The sequence below is a fragment of the Thamnophis sirtalis genome, unplaced genomic scaffold (genome assembly GCF_051295495.1).
Source record: "Thamnophis sirtalis isolate CommonGarterSnake01/CBP01778 unplaced genomic scaffold, rThaSir2_p1.2 scaffold_2, whole genome shotgun sequence".
Taxonomy (NCBI): Eukaryota; Metazoa; Chordata; class Lepidosauria; order Squamata; family Natricidae; genus Thamnophis; species Thamnophis sirtalis.
The window spans coordinates 147,424,742-147,448,500 of NW_028261382.1; the positions used below are offsets into that span (position 1 = coordinate 147,424,742).

Sequence of the window (23,759 nt, forward strand, 5' to 3'; positions counted from 1 at the left end):
GGTTTTCCAGGGCGCTGCTCAGGAGAGTCCAAGCAAGGGTTAAATACAGCCAAACTGCCCAGAACTGAATTGAAACTTTAAGCCACGCCTTTGGTGCTGAATATCTCCAGTTTTTTTCAATTCAGCTAGCCAAACTTTTTCTTAATTTGGTTCAGAAACAATGGGCCCACCCAGCTACCATGGCTACCCCCTGTAGCAATGATAAGAGGCTGTACACTGTGGATGCCAGCCTGGAGGATTTGCTTAAGTTGCCACCTATCGATCCTCCGGTAGTGGCCTTTATCTCGACATCAGTGCTTCCACCTGATCTCTTGGAGGGCCTTAAAGCTGAGGATAAGAAATCTGAAAATGCCTGTCATAAGACGCACCAGGCGGCTGCATGGGCGATTAAGACATCCGCCTTGGCTTCCTTTCCTTCCAGGGCCGCCCTCCTCTGGTTGAGGCAGTTAATGGCGAGGATTCTAGTTAAGGATACCAAGTTGAGGCAAGAGATTAACAAAATCATGGCGGCCATGGAGTGTTCAGCTGATGCCACTCTCAGTGTGGCTAAGTTCGCTTCTCGGGCTCTGGCTTCTAACGTAACAACCAGGCGTCTCTTGTGGCTGAGGCACTGGAACGTGGACATGCGTTCCAAGTGGAAGTTGGTTTTTGGGGAGGTCCTGGATCCAGTCCTAGTTGAAAATGAGAAAAAGAAGGTGATGCCGTTGGTTACTAAGAAATACGACAAGAAGGGCTTCTACTCCTACAGGAGGCAGCCATTTCGGAACACGGAGCCTTCCTCCGGTTCCGCTCCATCGCATTGGCCTTTCAACCAGCAGGCTGACAGGTCCCAGGACTATCAGTCCTTTCGGGACAGGAGTCGCCAACAGTACTACTCCAGACGTCCCTTTCGGGGGGGATCTGGTTCCCGTCCTTTCAGAAGGCATAAGTGACTGTCGAGAGTCAGCTCCCATAGGAGGGCAGCTCCAGTTGTTCCACGCCCAATGGGAGCAGGTCACGTTGGACCAGGGGGTCTTACAAACGATCCGGCTGGGTCTCACCTTAGAGTTCCTCTCTCTTCCTCCCCGTCATTTCATCAGGTGACCCGTTCCCTCGTGTCCAGTCAAAAGGTTTCTCATGGAACAGGAAGTAAGGGCCATAGAGCCGGTTCCAGCTGGTCAGGAAGGGACAGGGTTCTACTCCATCCTGTTTCTGGTCCCCAAAAGCTCCGGAGGGTGGAGGGGGATCCTAGATCTAAAAAGTTTAAATTATCATATCACCTATTGGAGGTTCAAGATGCAGTCCCTACAATTTATCCTGGGCTGCATCAGGCCGGGAGACATCTTGACCTCCATAGACCTAAAAGAGGCTTACCTCCACCTACCAATCTGCAAAGCCCACCGTCGATACCTGAGATTCACTTACGCCAGTCAGCACTGCCAGTATCGGGCCCTGCCGTTCGGTGTTTCATCGGCCCCCAGGACATTTACGAAGGTCCTTGCAGCTGTGGTGGCTTTCCTCAGGTCACAACTGGTGCGGCTGCACTGCTACCTGGATGATGTGCTCATCCAGTCGTTTATCCCCCCAGCAGGCGGTCAGGGACCTGCATTACACAATGCATGTTCTTCAGAGACACGGGTTTTCCAGCAACTTGGAAAAGAGCCACCTTCACCCAATGACCAGGCTTCAACATCTAGGGGCCATCATCGACACCATCGCCTGCCAGGTCTTCCTCTCACCGGAGCGGGTGGCAAGCCTCAGGGAAAAGGTCATGCAGGTACAGCGATCTCCTCAAGCCAAGGTCGTTCAGCTATCGCAACTCCTAGGCAAGATGATCTCGTGCCTGTCCATCGTTTCGTGGGCACGTCTTCACTCTCGTCCCCTCCAGTGGCTCCTACTTCCTTACCAGAGGGCCAACGAGAGCAGCTCGCCAAGGCTCATACCGGTCTCCATGATGGTGCGTCGCTCGCTCAGGTGGTGGTTGTCTCCAGCCCTGAAGAACGGGTCTCCATTCAGGGAACCGACCTGGCTCACCATCATGACAGATGCCAGCCTGTATGGTTGGGGGGCTCACTTCCACAACCAGATAGCTCAGGGCAGGTGGTCCTCGGCCGAGGCATCGCACAGCATCAACTGGCTGGAGCTGAGGGCGGTCCGGTTGGCCCTGATTCGGTTTCAGACTGGCATTCAGGGTCGTCACGTGAGGGTGCTGACAGACAACGTCACGACAAAGGTGCACATCAACCGCCAGGGGGCACGCGGTCCAGGTCCTTGATGTCGGAAGCCGACGACCTAGGTCGGTGGGCTGAGATCCATCTGTTGTCCATACAGGCGGAGCACATCTCCGGCACGGTGAACACCCAGACGGATTGGTTGAGCAGGGTGACTGTCGACTACTCAGAGTGGCACCTGCACCTACTGTTCTAGCTGAACTTCTAGTTCAGAAGTTCGGTTGCCCCCAAGTGGATCTGTTCGCCACGGCGGCCAACTCTCATGTTCCCAGGTTTTTCACCAGGTTTCAAGACCCAAGGGCCATAGGGTTGAACGCTCTGCATTGCCCTTGGCTGCAGGGGCTGTTCTACTCCTTTCCACCATTCCCTCTGCTTCCCCGAGTCATCAGAAAGATCCTGGCGGAGGCAGCGGAAGTCTTTCTGGTAGCTCCCTTTTGGCCCAGGAGGACCTGGTTTGCCGATCTGGTGAATCTTTCTGTCCAAGACCCGTGGCAGATTCCTCCACACGAGCTCTCTCTCTGCCAGGGGGCCCTTCAACATCCAGAGCCCCAGTGGCTACAACTAGCTGTCTGGCACTTGAGAGGGATCTCTTGAGCAAGGACAACCTTTCCACCAAGGTAATTCGCACCATCCAAGCGTCACATCGCCCTTCCACTACCCAGATCTACGACGCTACCTGGAGAGCTTTCGTTGACTGGTGTTCTTCCAGAGGTGTTTCGGCTTCTTCGGCTTCAGTTCCTGTCATTCTGGACTTTCTGCAAGGCGGCCTTGACAAGGGTTTAGCGCCTAACACTCTTCGCCATCAGGTGGCTGCACCCTCCACCATCCTGGCCCCTGTAGGTCAGTATTCTCTCGGTCGTCATCCCACCATTCACAGTTTTCTCAGGGGGGGGGGTGACTAACCTGAGTCCCCCGATGGTTCACAGATATCCGACTTGGGACCTTAATGTGGTTTTGTGGGCTCTGGTCGAGCCTCTGTTCGAGCCTATCCGATCGGCCAGTTTGAAACACCTGACATTTAAGACCGTTTTTCTTATTGCCATCACTTCAGCCAGACGTATCTCTGAGCTGGCTGCCTTGTCTGTTCGTGAGGACTTGTGCTTGATTCACCAGGACAGAGTGGTCCTCAGACTGGATCCTTCCTTCGTACCTAAAATTAATTCCTGGTTCCACCGAGCCCAGGAGGTCATCCTCCCTGACTTCTGTCCACATCCGAGGCATCCTCACGAGGAGTGCTGGCATAAGCTGGATGTACGCAGGTACATCAAACGTACGGCCAGTTTTCGACGTTCCGAGACGCTATTTGTATCCTTCCAGCCATAGTCTCAGGGCAGGAAGGTTTCCTCATCTACGATTGGCGGGTGGCTTAGGGCCTGCATCGCCCACGCTTATGTTCTGGAGTCTCGGATGGTACCCAGTCGCATCACGGCGCATTCGACCAGAAGTGCTGCCACCACTGCAGCCTGGGCAACTCGGGCTCCCATTGAGGAGATTTGCAGAGCGGCCACCTGGACTTCCTTATCTCTGTTTGTGCAGAATTACAAGTTGGACAAGTTTGCTTCAGCGGAAGGGGCTTTTGGGAGGCGTGTACTACAGGGTATCCATTCCAGCGGAGAGACCTTGTCTGCTTCTGCTTCCCGCCCTAGTGACATTTAACTTGGGTATGTCCCTTGCTTGGACTCTCCTGAGTAGCGCCCTGGAAAAGGACCATTGGACTTACCTGAAGGGTTGTTTTCAGGGCGCTACGAAGGAGAGTCCACCCCACCCTGGGGTCTGGCTCCGCTGTTATCACATTTTCTCCTTGGATGTTCCAGTTGGACTTGTTCCTGTTATGATTGTTTGATTCCATGTTGCACTTTTCAGCGTGCAACAGTTCCACATCTTCATTGAAAAAATCTGGAGATATTCAGCACCAGAGGCATGGCTTAAAGTTTCAGTTCAGTTCTGGGCAGTTTGGCTGTATTTAACTCTTGCTTGAACTCTCCTTTGCAGCTCCCTGAAAACGACCCTTGAGGTAAGTCCAATGGGCCTTTTCCTTCTGTATCTTTAGCAATAAAGTTAGAAAGTTTGTGGGGTTGGGTTTTCCAGTCAATATATTTTTCTGACAGAAGAGATACAATAAAAGGCATCAGATAAATTAGTTTTACTCTGCCAAACAACCAACCAAAAAAGAAGGATGTATATTGCAGTTCAACACAGTTTATATTCTACCCATTGGAAAAAGCTTTCTATGAAGTTGTCAATCATTGTTTGAAAGGTAGTATGGTATTATGTTTTAAACATAAATCAACTGTAAATCATAAAATAATGTATACTCATGTAAGAAAAAGAGGGTGGGGCTGGGAAGGATGTATTATTTAAATGGATTTTCGACAGCCTTACACTTTAAGCATTCCCAATCTTTCTGAGCTGATGAGGTGCTTATTTAGAATTTTTAGACTGCTATGTGTACTTTCATGAAATATCTGCCATGGTATATGGCCAGTCCCAGAATAGCTATATACTAGGAGGCAAATTAAGTACTGGATTGCAGCCCACTATCATTTTATTTTCTATAGAAGAATCTCCGATTGATGAGGAACTGAAAGACATTTTTAGAAAAAGAGGCTATGTTTTTGCAGTGAGTACTTTGTAGCATTCCAGCTTCCTGTTCATTTTATTTTAATTAAAAGTCTCTAAAAATAGGTAAGACAGGAAGGGAAATAAGCACCCAAGGATTGTATTTGAGGGTACATTATCAGCCTGAGATGACATTGGAGATTCAGCTTCTTTTAATGATGTCAACAATTTTATACAAGTATCTTTTGTGTTATTAATCAGGCATTATTAATATGATGAGAATTAGAAAGGTGTTTATTGGACCTGTGGTTGTTACAGAACTGCAAATTAGGTTGTAGAATGCTTTGGATTTATTTCCAAAAATGTAGTATTTGTCTGTATCTTTTCCCAGGATCATATTGGAATTCTGTGTGCACAAAAATTTGTATAGATTAAATAACAAAATTCAATAATGTGCACATGATAATCCCTACCACGGGTTCTCAGGCCTATTGCAGTTTCCCAGTTACATTAATTTACATAAGCAAATAGCATATACACGGGCAGCATAGCCTTTATGTGATTAGGATTATAGCTATTCCTGTTTCCAGCACTCATGTAAAGTTTGCTTTCTGTGAGAATGATGTGAAAAAGGGATAATAAGCAGTTTGAAAAGGCATCTTGAAAAAAAGCCAAGGTTTTTTATTCGTATTTCCAGCCTAAATGATTTCGGTTTAGTAGTAAAATAAAGAGACACTTGCTGAGTGAATTGGTATTTTGGATCTATAACTTTATGAGAGCAAATTTGAAGTTTCTATTAACCATAGTTTTAAGTCTGTGAACTATATAGATCAAAACATAATACTTTATATTTGCCGAATTTATCTTTAAGTGGTTTTCATGGATATTTCACACTAGTTTTTCAACAATCTCTTGTAAGAATGATTTTTAAATTCTTCATGCGGAACTACCGAGAAATGCCAGTTAAAAATCCAGACAATTTGTAATAAAAATCACTGTATTTATTTATAGTTCTGACAGCCATGATCTATCTATCAAGAGCATTTTTGCTTATAGTAATCAGACATGACAATAATGTTAGCAGTTGATCTAGCAAATTTGGATTTGTGTGAAGGAAAGTCTGATTCCTATAAATGCTCTCTGGGTTTAATAAACTGTCATGTTTTATGATAATACCTTATATAACAATATTATAGCCACAGACATCAAAAGAACCAAGATTGTGACAATGAAATTGCAGATCCTTTTCATTATATACATGTGTCATATTGGCATATGTATAAAAGCTTTCATTGCATTGACTCAACTTTCAACTTGCCCTTTATGACTTCCTTCAACAAATGTCACTTTTTAAAATAATATTTTATTGCCACTTAGCTGTGGAGTGTTGGATACACTAAGATGTTTTCCATTATATTATTCATAAGAACTGATGCTTTTCCGTCATTTTTACCAGCTTAAGTAGGATTGTAGTATGGTGTGAATTTTAGAGCCATATAGGTAAAGGTTGCACTTACACATATGTGCTAGTTCCCAACTCTAGGGGGTGGTACTCATCTCTGTTTCAAAGCTGAAGAGACAACACTGTCCAAAGACGTCTCCGTGGTCATATAGCTGTCATAACTAAATGCCGAAGGCGCACGGAACGCTGTTACCTTCCCACCAAAGTGGTCCTTATTTTTCTACTTGCATTTTTATGTGCTTTTGAACTACTAGGATGGCAGAAGCTAGGACAAGTAATAGGAGCTCACTCCATTACACGAACCACCAACCTTTCTGATTGATAAGGTCAGCATCTTATCCACTGAGCCAGCATATTAGAACCATATATAAAGACATATTTCATTAGCTGTTTCATTAGTTATCTGGTGATACCTCAGCAGCAAAAAAAAATGATTGATTTTTCAAGGCTCTCTTAGAGCATAATTCCTGACATTGTATTTGTTACAGCAATACCTATAGCCTATAGCTGGGATGACGAACCTATGGCACACGTGCCCCAGGTGGCACACGGAACCATTTGTCAGGGCACATGAGGTGTTGCCCTGTCAGCTGGCCAGCGTGCATGTGTGCGCTGGCCAGCTAAGTTCAGCCTTTTAAAGCCATTTTTCGCTCTCCTCAGGCTCCAGAGACTTTATAGGAGCCTGAGGAGGGCAAAAACACCCCCCCCCGGAGGAGCTTCCCTGAAGCATCCAGAGTGCAAAAAACCAGCCCTATGGGCCAACTGGAAGTTTGGGAACGGCCTCCCAGTTTGCTCGTAGGGCCTGTTTAAGCCCTCCGGAGCCTACCAGAAGGCCGTTTCCAAACTTCCGGTTTGTCCGTAGGGCCGGTTTTTTGCACTCTGGACGCTTCAGGGAAGTGCCTGAAGCCTACGGAGGGCCTCCTGGGGGAGGCAGGGGAGGCCGTTTTCGCCCTCCCCAGGCTCCTATAAAGCCTCTGGAGCTTGAGGAGGGTGAAGAAAGCATGCAAAAAATGGGGAGGAGCGCCGCTCATGCGCGCATGTGTGCTGGGGGATCACACATTGCATTATGGGTGTGGCATGCCCACGCAGGACCCCCCTACGCTCCCCTCACGAGCCAGAAAAGGTTTGCCATCGCTGGCCTATAGAAAGAGATTGTTTTAATAGATCTCAGTACCTAAGCTTAATATGTTTTAGTTACAATATTGAGAAATAATTAAACTAGATAAGCAACAAATAAAATTTGTTGCTTATCTAGTTTTGCTTATCTAGTTTGTATAAGAGTTCACTTCTACATGGAGCATATTAACGTATCCCCACAACATTCAGAAAGAACAGCTTTTGATGCAAACTACATGATCAGCTGCTATGTACACACACCAGTGACTCACCATGAAGTAATAAAGAATAGCTAGTTTGGTTTTTCTGTGAAAGGTATAATGCTTATATTAAATTCAAGTCAACTACTCATAGAAGGCTAAAAGAGGCTTTACTATTCTTTGAAGAAAAAGCAAAAACAAAGCAGAGCTTTTACATGCAGAAAAGAATGAGACAGTTTTCTTGCATGGAATGGCAGGAAGCAGTTTTAGGATTGGCAGTAGGCCATTACTTACTGATTGAATTAAATTCTCTCATTCCTCTTGTGTTTGTGACTAAGGAATGTTGACAATTGACTAATTTGGGGAAGAGACTACTCTTGTTTCTGGGGGAAAAAAATGAAAGGTTGCAAATGAAAACATTAAAAATCTATGTTCCAAAGTTTTTATTTCATTGCATATTCTTTTTTAGTATATAGGAGTTGTTTCGTATAAATGGTGTGCTGGACAGATTGACCAATTCCCATGCATTTTATAGTCTTGTTTAAACTCTTGTTCATCACACAGCTGCCCACTTATTTTTTTCTGAAGAATTTCAAAAGATAGCAACAATCTCCATGTGTAGCTTAAAAGCTTATGGATTGTGATCTGCATTTTGGCCTGGAATATTTCCGGTGCTTCTACTTCTGGGTGGTAATCCTATTTGTTCCTTCTCCCTACTTCCTTTTAAGAAATAACTTCAGTACTTGTCCCAGCTTCTGTCAGCCGTGTTTCCCAAAGTGTGGTACGCGTACCCCCAGGGGTACGGGAAGAGTTTGGTGGGGGTACGCGTTGCACCGGAGTTTGGCATCTCAGATTAAAATTAACAACCAGGGAACCAAATTATGATGATCTGTCATCTCAACATAAACAATTTCATCCTTCTCATTGAATCAAATAAATGTTCTTTATAATATAACTTTTGTTTATTTTGCGTATGTACCCAAAAAGTAAAAAATAAATATATTTTGATTTTTATTAAAGCATGTTTTTTATGAGGGGTACTCAGCATTACGAAAATTATAGAAGGGGTACACATATGTCAAAAGTTTGGGAAACACTGGCCTAGCAGTTCGAAAGCATGTAAAAATGCAAGTAGAAAAATAGGAATCACCTTTGGTGGGAAGGTAACAGCGTTCCATACACCTTCGGCCTTTATTCATGCTGGCCACATGACCACGGAGACATCTTTGGACAGCACTGGCTCTTCGGCTTTGAAATAGAAATGAGCACTGCCCTCTAGAGACGGGAACGACTAGCACATATGTGTGAGGGCAACCTTCACCTTTGCCGTATTTAATTTTATAATATAGGAATCATTTGCCACTTATATTTTGTTTGGTACTGCTGTTTGCCATGAGATATACAGGCACCTAAGATGGAATCAGATCTTAATTTTCCACTATTACACATGTAAATAGAAGTCTTATTATTAAAAAGGCTTACCTTAATGAAAGAAACATCAATCTCTCATGTATGGCTTATTAATTAAAACCAAACTTGTGAGGTAAACTTCTTGATTCATGAATAAATACATTCTCCCTAATATAAAAAAATAATATTTCAATTCAGCCTAATTAACTAAGGGAAATGTAACACAGTTTTTTTCAATTCTGGTAGCACAGATCTTTTATTTAGTCTACCTTTATTTCGAAAAATGTTTTATGAGACATGAGACACAACATGCTTTCTTAATGACATACTTGACTTTAGATAGACGAACAAATTATATTTCTTTGGTTTTGTAGATAAAGGCTAAGTTGAAAAAATAGGGTCAAAAATGTATTGATGTTCTTAGTGATCATCCTTTTAATTGTTGTTAAAGCTCACAAATGTATCATAATCAGTATTGGACAAACTCCATTTTGTATAAGATTTAGTTCTACTTAATAAATATGATTGTCCTCTCCCATAACTCTATTTCAAACTAAATGACTGTTTAAGCATTCAGTTCAAGCATTCAGTGGATTAACAAACCAAGTTTGCATATTATTTAGATCTTGCTGGACAAGTGGGATTTGTTCCTTCCATTCCAGTTATCAGAAAGATTAACCCTTTGCCCCTGGAATTCTAATTACAGCCATTTGGAAACAAAGAAGCTGTTTGTACAAGATAGTAGCAAAATTCCATTTCATGCCAAGTTGAATGTTTCTCAGTTGAATGGATTTGCAAAGTATTACATAAATTTTGTCTCGCATTTCAGGCACCTATAAAGGCAACTTGTGAAGAAGGCACATTATGCAAGACTGGATTTCCTGAAGACATTTACAATGCAGTCATATCCAAGGGAGTAAACGAAGGACAGCCTCTTCTTAATGGTATTGTTGAATATAAAACCTAGTTTCTTATTCTGTTTTGTACATGCTGCTAAATTCCTCTCTAAATTTTGGATTTGATGTAATGGATGGCACTTTACAAATGGTAGATCCTAAGAATAACTTATATCTTGTATATTGACATAACTTAGAACTTTGAAACCAGTACCTACATTAGTTTATTTTTTGTATTTTTTGTATTTTGCAGAGAGCTTTATTAGAATATCCTTTGGGTAAATCACTAGATAAATGTTTTTGTTTAATAAGTGTTGCTCTCAAGTTCTGTAATTTTCCTTATTTATCAGTGAAGAATACATATTATGCTTCAAAGTAAGTTCCACTACTATAACAGAAACTGATTTCCTTCCATGTGGCAGACAGAACATCCATAGAAAGTTAAGACAGTGTAATATATATTCCTTCTGCTTTGTATGCCTTTTTTCTAGAGTAGATATTTTGTGAATTTAGAAAGCTTTTTGTGAATTGTATGCTGACTGCTTCTACATACGGTAGACAAATTCTATATTTGGATTTAAAATAATGCTTCCAGAGAAACAATGTCTTCAGTGCTTCCCCCCCTCCCCGCACATAATTTTAAACCTTGAACTTAACTTTTTCATGTTTTGGCTGAAAAAGGTTTGCAAAAGTAATGTAACATTTATTGTGTTTTTTTAATAATTTTTATTTATTTTTTTGTTACATAGACAACACATACCCACAATAATGAAAAAAATTATCATTATCAATTTTTATTCAACTATACCTATTGCAAATGGATTTAACTAAGTTTAGCTAATTTTGAATTATACTCTTTCATCTATCAACCTGTATCTCTCCAATAACAGAACAATCTTATATATGCTGCCATTTGTGGGTCCAATTCTCCAAACATCTTTATGAACAAGTCCATACGAAGAAATCTTTGCACTTTCTTGTCTGTAGTGCCTCTCATATAATGTTGCCGCCCTCTTTTTATTTCCTTTATCAGCTTGTCTTTAATTCTCAGTAGTGGTATCAAATGTTTTGCAGATGGTATTTCATAAACTATGAATTCTTTGAACTTTCCTTCTCCTCCTGCGCACTGTCTTTTGAAGCAAATTTTCTGTCCGTTTAACTCCTTCAAACATTCCATTCTTTCCTCCCTCAGAAGTAAACCAATCATCAGGAATATCAACAGGTTCAGATTCTTTATCTCCGTCATTCTTATTTTGTATTTGAAAAACATCCTCAGTTTTTCCTCATACTTTGTTGCCAAAAACACCAAATAATCCAATTTTCTCTGAATTCTGTCTTCTGTATCAGACAGCGTCTGTAGTGCTGAAAAAATCACTTGAAGAGATGCTTGAATAGACGCCATGTTTATACGCAGTTAGTATTTTTTTTCTTGAGAGCTCTGAAATATTTGCAAGTAAAAGTCTGGAAGCTGTACAATCTTATCAGATCTTAAGCCAATACAGCCAAGCAATAAAAGTGTCAAGATGTAAACAGCCAAATTATAGTGAATTGGTTTACAGCCCGCTTGCAGAAGATCAGAGGAGATGTTGGAGTAATCTATCCATTATCCATGTGAATAACATTTAAAAGGTAGAATAACCACCGTCCAAAACCATTAAAAAGATCAAAATCGCCGCTAGATTCTTCTGTTCTTTAATTTAAATTGGTTTGAATTTTTAGGCAGTCCGTTTTTCTCTAAACAATAAAATATTCTTACCAGCTGGAAACACTTTCTCTTTCTTTAGGGCTGTCTGCACTTTCAATAGCCTTGTGGCTAAGCCGGAAGTCACTGGCAAAGGGGTTTTTTCCTGGGTCCCCAGAGACTTTGCGAACGTCTCTGGGACCACTTGGTCTCCCCCTACCTTTCACTGTCTCTTCGGGACAGCTTGGGTCCAAAAAGGAACCGTCCAGATGCTCCGGTATAGATGGAGATTCAGGAACAGCCTGAAAGTCCGTCTTCACACTGCTAAGCCCCGCCTTCTTCCCCGTAACATTTATTGTTGTCGTATAGTTTACAAAAGTTACAGATTCAAGATGTAATTATATACATATACTTTTAAAAACAAAATAAGTGTTGTTTGCTCTTTTTCTAAATGCAAGCAAGGTTAAGAATACAAATATGAATTTGTAGAAAGACACAAACAATTGTAACGTTCTCCATTCAGAAGTTCTCAAAATTTAAATTGGTATCTTATTTATTTCTGTAATTTGGGGAACAGTATTCAAACTCAATCATTTCTCTGCTTTGCTTTCTGCACTGACTTAATTAATAGTCCTGGAGAAGTTAAAAGTTTGTATATTTTACAATTTAAATTGGTATAATAAAGGAATTGTTGCAATATAAGTGTTGGTATACTTGTGGTTAATGTAATTATTTCCTCTTTTATTGAAAATATGTTTGTTCATTTTCCAGAGTGTGTTTGCTGGATGGTCCATTGATGGTATAGTCACGTCCAATTGGCCTCAAGACTGGATTGAAGCTGAAGCCACGTCTCTGAGCCCTTCCTTCCAGACTCCAGTTTCAATCCAGTCCGGCTTGTGATGAGACTAAAAAATTTGGACTCCTGATTTAATCTTTTCCATCCTGGACCCTCTTCGACCCATCTCTGCTTCCTGAAGGTCAAAGCCCTTCCTCTACCTTGTGTAAGTCCCCGGTGGTGGCTGTGGCTTTTCTAGCTGCCTGGGAGTTGGAAATAAAGGGCTCCGAGGCTCCGGAGGCTTGGGTGGTGTTTCGGCGGCCATTATTAAGCCGGACACCATGTGGAGCTTTAAACTGCAATTCCAAGCTGGCGACCACATGGAGGCTTGCAAATTGCAGCGCGGAGGCTTTGGGGCTAATGGGCCTTGGGTTTCCAGCCCGACAGCCCCGTCGTTCCTGCAGATACAGTGGAAGGCGAGAGAGAGAGACCAGGGAAGCGCGGAGAAGAGCGCAAAGCCTCTCTGAGCCCCGCGGAGCCACGGAAGTGGCTGGGAGAGCCGCACAGCAGTTTTAGCCTCCCAGACTTAGCAGAAGCCCCAAAGCGCACCGATCACAGCGTTTCGCATTGGGGCATGCTGCAGAAGGGAGCGAAGACATCTTCCTGATTGCTGGCTGTGGTGGAGGTGCGGGGCGATCATCGGAAGCACGAGGAGGGCCGTGAGTAACTGCGCATGTGACCCAGATAGCGGAGGGAGCTGGTAGGTCCCCATCTCCACCCATGTCCCCTGGGGAGGGGGCTTCGTCCTGGCAGCAGCCTACTGCCTCATCCAGGAGGTCTAAGGCCTCAGCTGCCTCTGTCCTGAAGGGTGCCCACCTGACCCAGAGGGTAATCAGGACCATTGAGGCCTCCCACAGACAGTCAACCATAGATATACGACTCCACCTGGGCAACTTTCATAACTTTGTTTGGTCTGCTCGCTCGAACCGTCCAGGGCCTCGGTTCCTCAGGTGCTGAACTTCATCCAAGACGGCTTGGATAAGGGCTTGTCTCTTGCCACAGCTAAGAGGCAGTTGGCAGCGCTAGCCACAGTGATCCACGGTGAGGGCCGAACTCCGCTAACCCAGCTACCTTAGTTAAGAGGTTCCTCAAGGGGGCAGCTCACCTACACCCCCCCAACTGTCCTTAGGTTTCCCACGTGGGATCTCCCCATGGTGCTGCGGGCCCTTATGGCCGAGCCTTTTGAACCATTATGGACTGTCAGCAGGAAACTTCTCATGTGTAAGGTTGTGTTCCTGATAGCTGTCACTTCGGCTAGGCGTGTGTCTGAGCTGGGAGCCCTCTCTTCCAGGCACGATCTGTGTGTGTTCCACAGTAACAGAGTCGTGCTTCACCTTGACACGGCGTTCCTGCCCAAGGTTAATCCAGTTTTTCACCACTCACAGGAGGTCGTGTTACCAGATTTCTGTCCAGCCCCGGCCAGTGGCACCGCTTAGATGTGAGGCAGGCCTTACAGATCTACCTGAGGCGTACAGCTGAGTTCCGGAGGTCTGAAGCCCTGTTTGTATCGTTCCAACATTCATCCCTAGGAAGAGAGTCTCTCCCTCCACCATTAGCCATTGGATTTGGTTGGCTATCGCGGTTGCCTATGAGGCATAGAGCTTACCAGTGCCGGTCAGTATCACACTCTACGAGGAGCGCGGCCACATCCGTGGCCTGGGCCACTTAGGCATCCATAGAGGATATCTGCAGGGCAGCTGCATGGGCCTCCCCATCGCTGTTTATCCGACACTACAGGTTGGACTCCTTTGGGTCCGCGAATGCGCCGTTTGGTCCCCGGGTTTTGCAGCAGGTTCTGTCGTTGGTAAATGCCCACCCTATGGGACGGTAACTTTGGTAGGTCCCATCAATGGACCATCCTGCAAACCCACTCTGGAAAACGACAGTTGGTCTTACCTGAACTGTGATTTTCAGAGTTGTTTGCAGGATGGTCCAGTTCCCCCCTAGTTAGGTAGATAGCATTGGAGGTGTCTCCTTTGTGACTTGTTTTCAGGATCTTGGGAGCGCATGTTGCATTGAAACTGGAGTCTAAAAGGAGGAGCTCAGAGGCGTGGCTTCAGCTTCAATCCAGTCTCGAGACCAATTGGACATGACTATACCATCAATGGACCATCCTGCAAACAATTCTGAAAATCACAGTTCAGGTAATAGCAGTAGACCAGCAGGTAAGACCAACTGTCATTCTTTGTGCTTAATAATATCCATATTTATTTGCATATTTATAACTGGATTTATTCCATTATTTCACTCCAAAATAAATATAGTTGCATGGATCAAGAATTAAATAAATCAGAAAGATTTTTAAATGAGACTGCAAATCAGATTAATCCTTAAAATAAAAGCTGTCTTTGTGTTTAAAACTATTTTGCTCAACAGAATTTTCTTGCAATTATGTTTTTCATATTTTATAACAGTAATTGATTCCCAAACCAATTTTAAGTTATTAAAAACCTGACTTAATAAAGCAATTATGTGTTTAAAACAGCAATAATATTTCATATATTTTTTTTAGGACTTGAGTCATTTTTGAAAATAATGACAGAATATTCTGCAAAAACGCAAACTAGTAGCTTTGTTTTATTGTGTGATTTTTGTGTATAAACAAAATAAGTATAAATAAACAATATAATCTTAAACCAGTTCTATATTTAGGTCATACAAATTCCTCATTATCTAGGATAGGAATTCCTAACAGGTTTAAACGGAATGTTCATGACTGGTTTTTTTTGTAATATTAATCTTATTGATGAATATTTTCCCTCTATAAAGCAAAAACTAAAAGCAAAACTTTTCACCTTTAACTTTTCACTTTTAAATGTTTATACTCCGGATTTTTTTTAACATCCAACTTTTTGTAAGTAATTTGTGGCCTTAAAACAAAGCATCAAATTTTATCTAGGTTTTCTTCCTCAACCTCTAGTAGTGATTATTGAAGAAGAAAACATTTGGAAATAACAGAAACTAAAGAAGTTAAAGGAATTATTATCTTTGTTATATATAATTTAAAAATGATAAAAATAGTTTCAGTTAATTGATATAGCATCCATATAATAGATGGTAAAAAGGGATTTTCCTGCCCACTTCTATCCATGGGAGACTCCTTTCAGCTCACTCATCCTTAAGAGAGAAGAGAAAGCCACCAAAAAGTTAAATTAATATAATTAAATTAGATTAAATTAAATTCTTCTGGAATAATTACAAAAATTTGGGATACTTGAATGCTAGTTTATCAGAGACAAAAATGAAAAATGAAGAAAGTCAAAGTTTAAAATGTATATTTTATGACTCTGCAAGCCATAGTTTATGACACTTTTTCATCATGTCATTACCAGAGGTGGGTTCCTACCAGTTTGGATTGGTTCGGCCAAATAGGTAATAACTCAGCGGCCCACGCCTCCGAACCAGTTCTATCAGCAGCGCCATAAGCGCCACCATCTTCTTTTTTTGCTTATGCGCATGTAGCGTGCATCAAGTACGCGTGCAGAGCGCGCACTTGCCCAAAGTGCATCCCTGAGTGAACCGGCAATAAAAGAATCTGGAACCTGCCCCCAGTCATTATGATTAAGTACAGTTGAAAATTCAGATGTGATCCTAGTCTGTAGTGAATAAAAAAGTTCATTGGCTGCTATCTATAGGTGGGAAGTAAACTAAACTGTGGCTTAGTTATTAAATTGTGGCTTATCAATATGTTCTTATATATCAACTGTATGCTTTGGATTTTAATCAGACATAAAACATAAATCTGTAATTCAGTCTGATTATGAACAATAATAAACATTATTCACATACTAATTATTAAATGAGACACTGGCTTAAACTATATTGAAAGTGAAATAATTCTTTGCTTTCTTTGATACCCATGCTCCCAAAATAAGTAGTTCTGGAATTTTCAGGGCTTTCACATACATTTATTTTCTAGTATTGTAAAGTAATACAATGAATTTAGTATACTATCACCCCTTCCCTCAAGAATCTCCATTTCCACTTTGTCAAGAAATCAAAAACTTTCCAATTTTAAAAGTAAATTATTTGAGGAAAACACCAGACATATTTTCAAGTAAGTACCATTAGCAGTTTAGTTGTTGATAGATTGATTGTGCTCTGCTTTTATTTAATGCCTAATTTTTAATAGCCTCTTCTACCATATGCTGAAATATATTGGAACTTTAGTTCCCAAGAATTCTTAACAAATATGGAAGCTCCAAATATCTGAAAGGCATTAGATTGCATTTTTCCCATTAATTATGTCTTCAGATATACATTAAGATCTGATTGCTAAAAATAAAAGTATGATCTATTTCTCATTCATTACTACAAACTAGCTTTCAGTTCAGTAAGTTTCTTGACCTGATGCATATTTTCAGTGAGAGAGGAAGGTGTATAAAATAATTAAATTTAATATTAATTAATTAAATAAATACAAATGGCTAGCACTTTACTTATATATATGAGGCAACCACTGCATTCACTATTTGATATATTCAAAAAAAATGTTTAAAAGCAGCTTATATTTTGTTTTGGAATGAATCACACTATGGATTTTAATAGGAATTACTTGACAAATTTTGTGGAGCATCCTTTTTTTTCCTCCCAGAGTAACTTCTTAGACAAATTATTTTAATGGTTAATTTTCATAATGTGCTTGGAAGCACTTCATTTGCTGGTTTAATAAATTTACAAGGCATCATTGGATGGTTTTGACTTAAAATTTAATTACACTGTCATTTTGAAGTATTATTGTCTAAAGTCCAATTTCTGGTTATTAAACTAGATGCATGTGACAATGGAAGTTAAGTGTACCTTGCCGAAAGCCAAAATGTGGGGGAGGAAAAGAATACTGAACATTTTGCTTGACGCAAAATTTTGTAAATTCATTTATGTTTTTGGGGCTCGTTCAGATTTATATCAATGGAAGATTTAAATTTTGCACTTAAATTATGTATTTTCTATAAAGGTTGATATAGTTTAAAAACAACTATTTTGTTGAAAAGGTGGAGATTTTATTCTTAGCTGTAAAATACAGAGAAAAGACAGATAAACTAGCTAAACTTTTTTCCCCATGTTTCTTTTGCTATCGAAATTTAGGAAAGACAATTTCTGCACATTGTTTCTCTTCAAAGTATAAAATTTATCTTTAAAAAGAATTCCGGTAGAAAACAATTCTATATCTTCTTCTGAATGTCTTACATTCCTGCATTCTCATATGACCCTTGGCATTGTTACACTTTTATTAGCAGATGCTGTCAGTTTGTTTGCAGTTATATTGTGTCACTTGCAATAGGGAAATGTGCATTTCATTTATTTTTTCCCATAAGTATTTTTTGAAACTTGTTTATTATATCTAAACTCATGTGTATTTTTAAAAAAAGTATTACTGTAACATTTTTTTCTAAATCAGTAACCTTAATATCTTTATAAATTATTATTTTTTCTTATTATTTTTAGGGAGGGGACATTCATTTTAATTTTTCCAAATCAATCTAACTCTGCATTGTTTTAATGTCATAAGACAAATTAAATTTTACATTAGGCCTGCCCATTTAATAACACAAGATAATTCAAATGTATTTTATGTATATTGGATAATTTGGACTAATATTTTGTTGCATTTTTCACTATTATATGAATTCTTTGCCAATTTTTCCAAATGCACAGTTTTTATATGCATTTTCCCTAAAATATGCATTAATATCCTTTTAGTTAAAAAATCCAAACTCTATGCAAAATTCAGAGGAAAATTATTTTTTCTGTTTCTGTATTTGTTTCTTTATATCTGTAATTACTTTCATTTTCCTTTTTATTGCCTGTATTTTAACTTCTTTTAATAGTGCATTCTATGAAAATGATGAGGTTTTTTTAGACCAAATGGGTAATATAAAAAGCTATTTCTTTTTTGGCTATTGCCAACTGGGTTTTGATCAGCTGAGTGCTTAAGATGTTGGCAGAAGAAAAGTGATTAACAATATTATTATTCTCAAATGGATATTTCTAGGTTATTTTCTAGAATAAAAAAATTACAAAATTACTTTAATAAAAGACTCATATACATGGGCCAGTTTTAGTGGAACAGGTATCCAGATTGACTGGTTTTAAAAAAAATGGACTAATTCAAGGAGGTCATGTGTATCATGGCTGTTAGTCTTGATGGCATTGTGACTGCTTCTGAAGGCCATCTGCTGGAAGACTATTGGAGTTTCTTGTGTAGTTGTTTGGCCACTGGGATATGAGCCAGGAGTCTGATCCAGCAGATTATTGCTTATGGTCTTCCATCAGAAAAGTGCTCATAAGATTGGAGATTTGTGACATTAACAACAGCACTTAGTGCTTTACAGCCCTCTCTAAGCATTTACAGAGTCAGCATATTGCCCCAACAATCTGGGTCCTCATTTTACCACCCTCGGAAGGATAGAAGGCTGAGTCAACCTTGACCCTAGTGAGATTCGATCTGCCGAACTGCTGGCAGCCTGTGATCAGCAGAAGTAGCCTGCAGTACTGCACTCTAACCTGTGCCACCGCGGCTCATATCATATATTAATGTGTTGGTTTTCTGAAAGGAATGAATGTACCGTGCACTATAAAAACGGTTGGTACCTGACTAACAGAGAATAATAAAAGTTGAAGGTCAAGAAATGTCTTAATTAGCAACAAACGTGTTTCCAGTTGGACTGTGAAAGCCATTTGGCCAGCTCACTAGCAGTCATAACAGGAGTGCTATTTGTGTACATGAGAAGTGTTCAGTCACACCTAGCTTTTGAAAGGAGATGTCATAAAGACTCTTTAAACAGTGGGCTTTAAATGACAGCGTCTCTAAAGGTTTCTGTGGAGTCCTAAAATTCAGTCAGAATTATTTTTCTGAATATTACCAGCTGCCCATCTTTATATAAATAAAAGTATTGAACATAATAATAAGGAATTATTTGTTAATTATTTGTTTTGAATAACACTTTTAAAAAAAAGCATTTAGCTTCTCTAGTGGTCCCAAAATATTTTTCTTTCCTAATTATACTAGCAAAATAATAACCATTACCCAATATTTTTTATACTACTTTTCTCCTTGCTTTTTATTTATAGACATAAATCCACATTTCAGCAACACATGATGACAGCTGTGGAGAAATGTTTGGGCATGTTTTATAGATGGCTTTAGCAGGGAGAGAAAGGCAGATGAAAGCCAAGAGAAAACATATTGTCTAAAGTAGACAGATATCTGTTTTCTAGTTGCAGCTTACTATTAACAAATGTGAGCACAGCAGGAGATAGAGCAAGAAGGGCCGCTAAGTGATGTATTAAAGTCCTTTCTAAAGGAATGGCGCTTTAGATGGAACATAGATAGGGTATGGAATCAAAAAACACCCACACTAACAAAGTAGTGTGAGTAGAGGAAGAAGATTAGTATACATTATGGGCCTAGATGCCTGTTTTGAGGAGCCTTATGTCATAGTTTTACTTGGTCTCAGTAACCAATTTTCCACTAATTTTCTGTAGGACACTAAATGTGACTATTAAAAAAAAAGTAGAGGCCATCCTTCAACAAAAAGCAAAAAAACCCCAAACCCTCTCTCCTAAATCCTGTCATAACTTTGCCTATTATGAGCTTTGGCAGAAATATTCAGATATAAACTGCACTCTCCAAATTGCTAAAATATTGTTTTTCTTGCTGAGTTATGATGTAGCCATAGAGCCATGAGTCCAAGGATATTCTTGATTTTTCGTTTCCCCCCTTAAAATTTTTAGGGCCTTTGATTAGCAGAACCCAACAGGACTTTGTCCTGGGATAAAATGTATTCTGTTGATTATTATGACCTGCTACATTTTTCTCTGCTCTTCTTGATGATTTTATTCTATGTTTTTTTGTTTTTGTAATTATATATCTTTTTTGTATACCTTTGTAAGTGAGCTTTGTATAAATCCAATAAATATATAAAACAGAGCAAATGTGTTAAATGGAAAATAGAAAATTACCAGACAAATATGGGTTTTTTTTTAAAATGCAAAATATGGAGTTGCCCAAAATACTAAAAACAAAAAGAAATTAGCTCAGTGTTATAAAATTGTTATCTTGATTCTGAAGTACTGTAGACAATTTTATCTTTGGTGCTTGGCTGGTGAACTATCTGGTATGCTCAACATCCAACTGATTTCTATATTTGGGAACGGAATGTTACTCAAAGTGGAAATGTGCTTCCCCCAGTATGGAATAGGATCAGGCATGGCTATTTTAATGTAAAAGGATAACATTCAAAAGTGTTCTAATTTCAGGTAGCAAATTTACATTATTTAGTAAATATTTTCTCATATGCAAGACTGAGAATTAATAAAGGTTCTTCTAAAATCATTGAATATAGAAGAAAATCACAATTTCAACTTTGCAAATACTTATTTGAATCCCACATTTATTATTTTTATAAATAATTCAAGGCAGGAAACATGCCTATTTTCCCCACAACAACAAACCTGTGAAGTGAATTGTGTTGCGAGAGCATATGACTAGCCAAAGAACTTGCAATGTCCTGGTTTCTAGCCTGATGCTTTCACTACTAGACCAAATTGGCTTCCAGTTTAACATGACAATATGCTAAGAATATTTATATGACTTTAAATGTTGCATTAGCTTTAGTAACCACCATGATGTTTCCACTTAGATCTATATTAGTTTTCTATTGCAAGAATTGTTCACACTTTTGATTTACCATGATGCAGGAAAAAGATTTAATGATGAATAACTTCCAAATGGATTCATGTGAAATTAATGTAATTTTTAAAAAGTTATATAAATGGAAAAATCACTGGTAAATTCAGAAATTATTAGTGTTGTCAAACAATACGATGTATAAATTTTTAGACCCTTTCCAGAAACATCTGTAGGAGGTGGTTGATGTCAGGAACAATGAACTTGTGGCATGCTGCTGCAATACTGTTTTCATCATTCTGATTAGAAGAGTCAGAATTTGCAAATGCTATTGATGGCTTCTTTAAGTCACCCAGTCTCACTGAATAAAACTGGCATTCTGAATAATGTGTTATAAGATAGTGAATCAGAAACAATGCAAATTCAGTGCTTGGAATGGTACTTAAAAAGAACAAATGTAGAGAACAGAAAGTTGAATCTTCCTATAATTATGGTTTGAATTGTTTTTAAAGTGTAATTGTATTTGTGTGTGTGTGTGTGTGTGTGTATGTATGTATGTACGTATGTATAGATAGATAGATTATAGATAGATAGATAGATCGATCGATAGATAGATAGATAGATAGATGATAGATATGTATTATCAGCACAAAGGCAACATAAAAAAATGGTTTTCTGCCTGGATGGCTCCTAGGGTGAGCCGAAAGACAGAAAAAGGGAAGCAGTATGCTCCCTCCCATATTTGGGCATACCAGGGGTTGTGACACCATACATACATACATACATACATACATACATACATACATACATACAAACAAACAAACAAACAAACAAACAAACAAACAAACAAACAAACACTTTACAAAGTGTTGTGTATTTTTCATAGAAAGGAACATATGCATTGAGGCTGAGGCCTGGCAAATTTTATCAGTTTACAGTTTAAATATTTATCAATAGTATTCTTAGAAATTTGTATGTAATCATTTTATATTCTTTTATGCCCCTTAACTCTCCTGACTTGGCAATACTGGTATATTTAGTTACCAAATTATTAATGTTTACAGCTGCACATCGAACAAATGGATTTTCAATTTCAATTGATGAAGAAATGCAATTTGACTTTTTTTTTGTTCCTTTATTTTCCAATAGCTGAATATCTGTTTAGTTTAGTTTAGTTTAGTTTATTGAACACTTATAGGCCGCCCTTTTCCCTGAGGGGACTCAGGGCGGCTTACAATAATGAGGGAAGGGAGTGCAAGACAAGACATAAAAGAAAACGTGAGTAAAAAAAATTAACCATAAAAGCACAACATTCACTCAGCATTCGGGTGGGGAGAGAGTAAAGTCCTATCCCCAGGCCTGACGGGATAGCCAGATCTTGAGGGCCGTGCGGAAGGCCTGGACGGTGGTGAGGGTACGGATCTCCACGGGGAGATTGTTCCATAGCGTCGGAGCTGCAACTGAGAAGGCTCTCCTCCGCGTAGTCGCCAGTCGGCACTGACTGGCGGATGGAATTCGGAGGAGGCCTACCCTGTGCGATCTGATGGGACGCAGGGAGGTAATTGGCAGAAGGCGGTCTCCCAAATAGCCAGATCCACTACCATGGAGCGCTTTATAGGTGGTAAGTAGGACCTTGAAGTGCACCCGACGATCAACAGGTAGCCAGCGCAGCTCACGGAGGATCGGTGTTATGTGGGCGAACCGCGGTGCGCCCACGATCACTCGCGTGGCGGCATTCTGGACTAGCTGAAGTCGCCGGATGCTCTTCAAGGGCAGCCCCATGTAGAGCACATTGCAGTATTCCAGCCTAGAGATCACAAGGGCTCGAGTGACTGTTGTGAGGGCCTCCCGGTTCAGGTAGGGCCGCAACTGGCGCACCAGGCGAACCTGGGCAAATGCCCCCCTGGTCACAGCTGACAAATGATGGTCGAAACTCAACTGTGGGTCCAGGAGGACTCCCAAGTTGCGGACCCTGTCTGGGGGGTATAAATTTTGCCCCCCCAGCCTGATTGATGGAACATTAGCCAAATTATTGGGAGGAAAACACAACAGCCACTCGGTCTTTTCCGGGTTGAGTACCAGTTTGTTACCTCTCATCCAGTCTTTAACAGCCTCAAGGCCCCGGTTCATCACGTCTACTGCTTCATTGAGTTGGCACGGGGCGGACAGATACAGCTGTGTATCGTCCGCGTATTGGTGGTATTTAATCCCGTGCCTCCGAATGATCTCACCCAGCGGTTTCATGTATATGTTGAATAGCAGGGGGGATAAGACCGAGCCCTGCGGCACCCCATAAGTTAGGGGCCTCGGGGACGATATCTCCACCACCAACCACCAACACCAACTGCGACCTGTCCGAGAGGTAGGAGGAGAACCACTGCAGAACAGTGCCGCCCACCCCCACCTCCCGCAGTCGTCGCAGAAGGATACCATGGTCGATGGTATCGAAAGCCGCTGAGAGGTCAAGGAGAACCAGGATGGATGCATGGCCTCCATCCCTGGCTCTCCAGAGATCATCGGTCAATGCGACCAAAGCGGTTTCTGTGCTGTAACCAGGCCTGAAGCCAGACTGGAAGGGGTCAAGATAGTTAGCTTCCTCCAAGGTACGCTGAAGCTGGAAGGCCACCACCGTCTCAACAACCTTCCCCACAAAGGGGAGGTTGGAGACTGGACGGTAGTTATTAAGAACTGCTGGATCCAAAGACGGTTTCTTCAGGAGGGGCCTCACCACCGCCGCTTTAAGCGCGGTGGGGAAGTGCCC

General features: G+C 40.7%; 1 protein-coding gene across 2 annotated transcripts in view; it reads left to right on the forward strand.

The window, feature by feature from the left end:
• Positions 1-23,759, forward strand: part of CDH2 (cadherin 2) — a 167,075-nt gene that overhangs the window by 12,056 nt on the left and 131,260 nt on the right. For both annotated transcript variants that reach the window (XM_087707135.1, XM_087707134.1), the window contains exon 2: positions 9,787-9,901. In XM_087707135.1, coding sequence (XP_087563261.1) covers positions 9,787-9,901 — 115 coding nt within the window. The remainder of the gene's footprint in view (positions 1-9,786; positions 9,902-23,759) is intronic.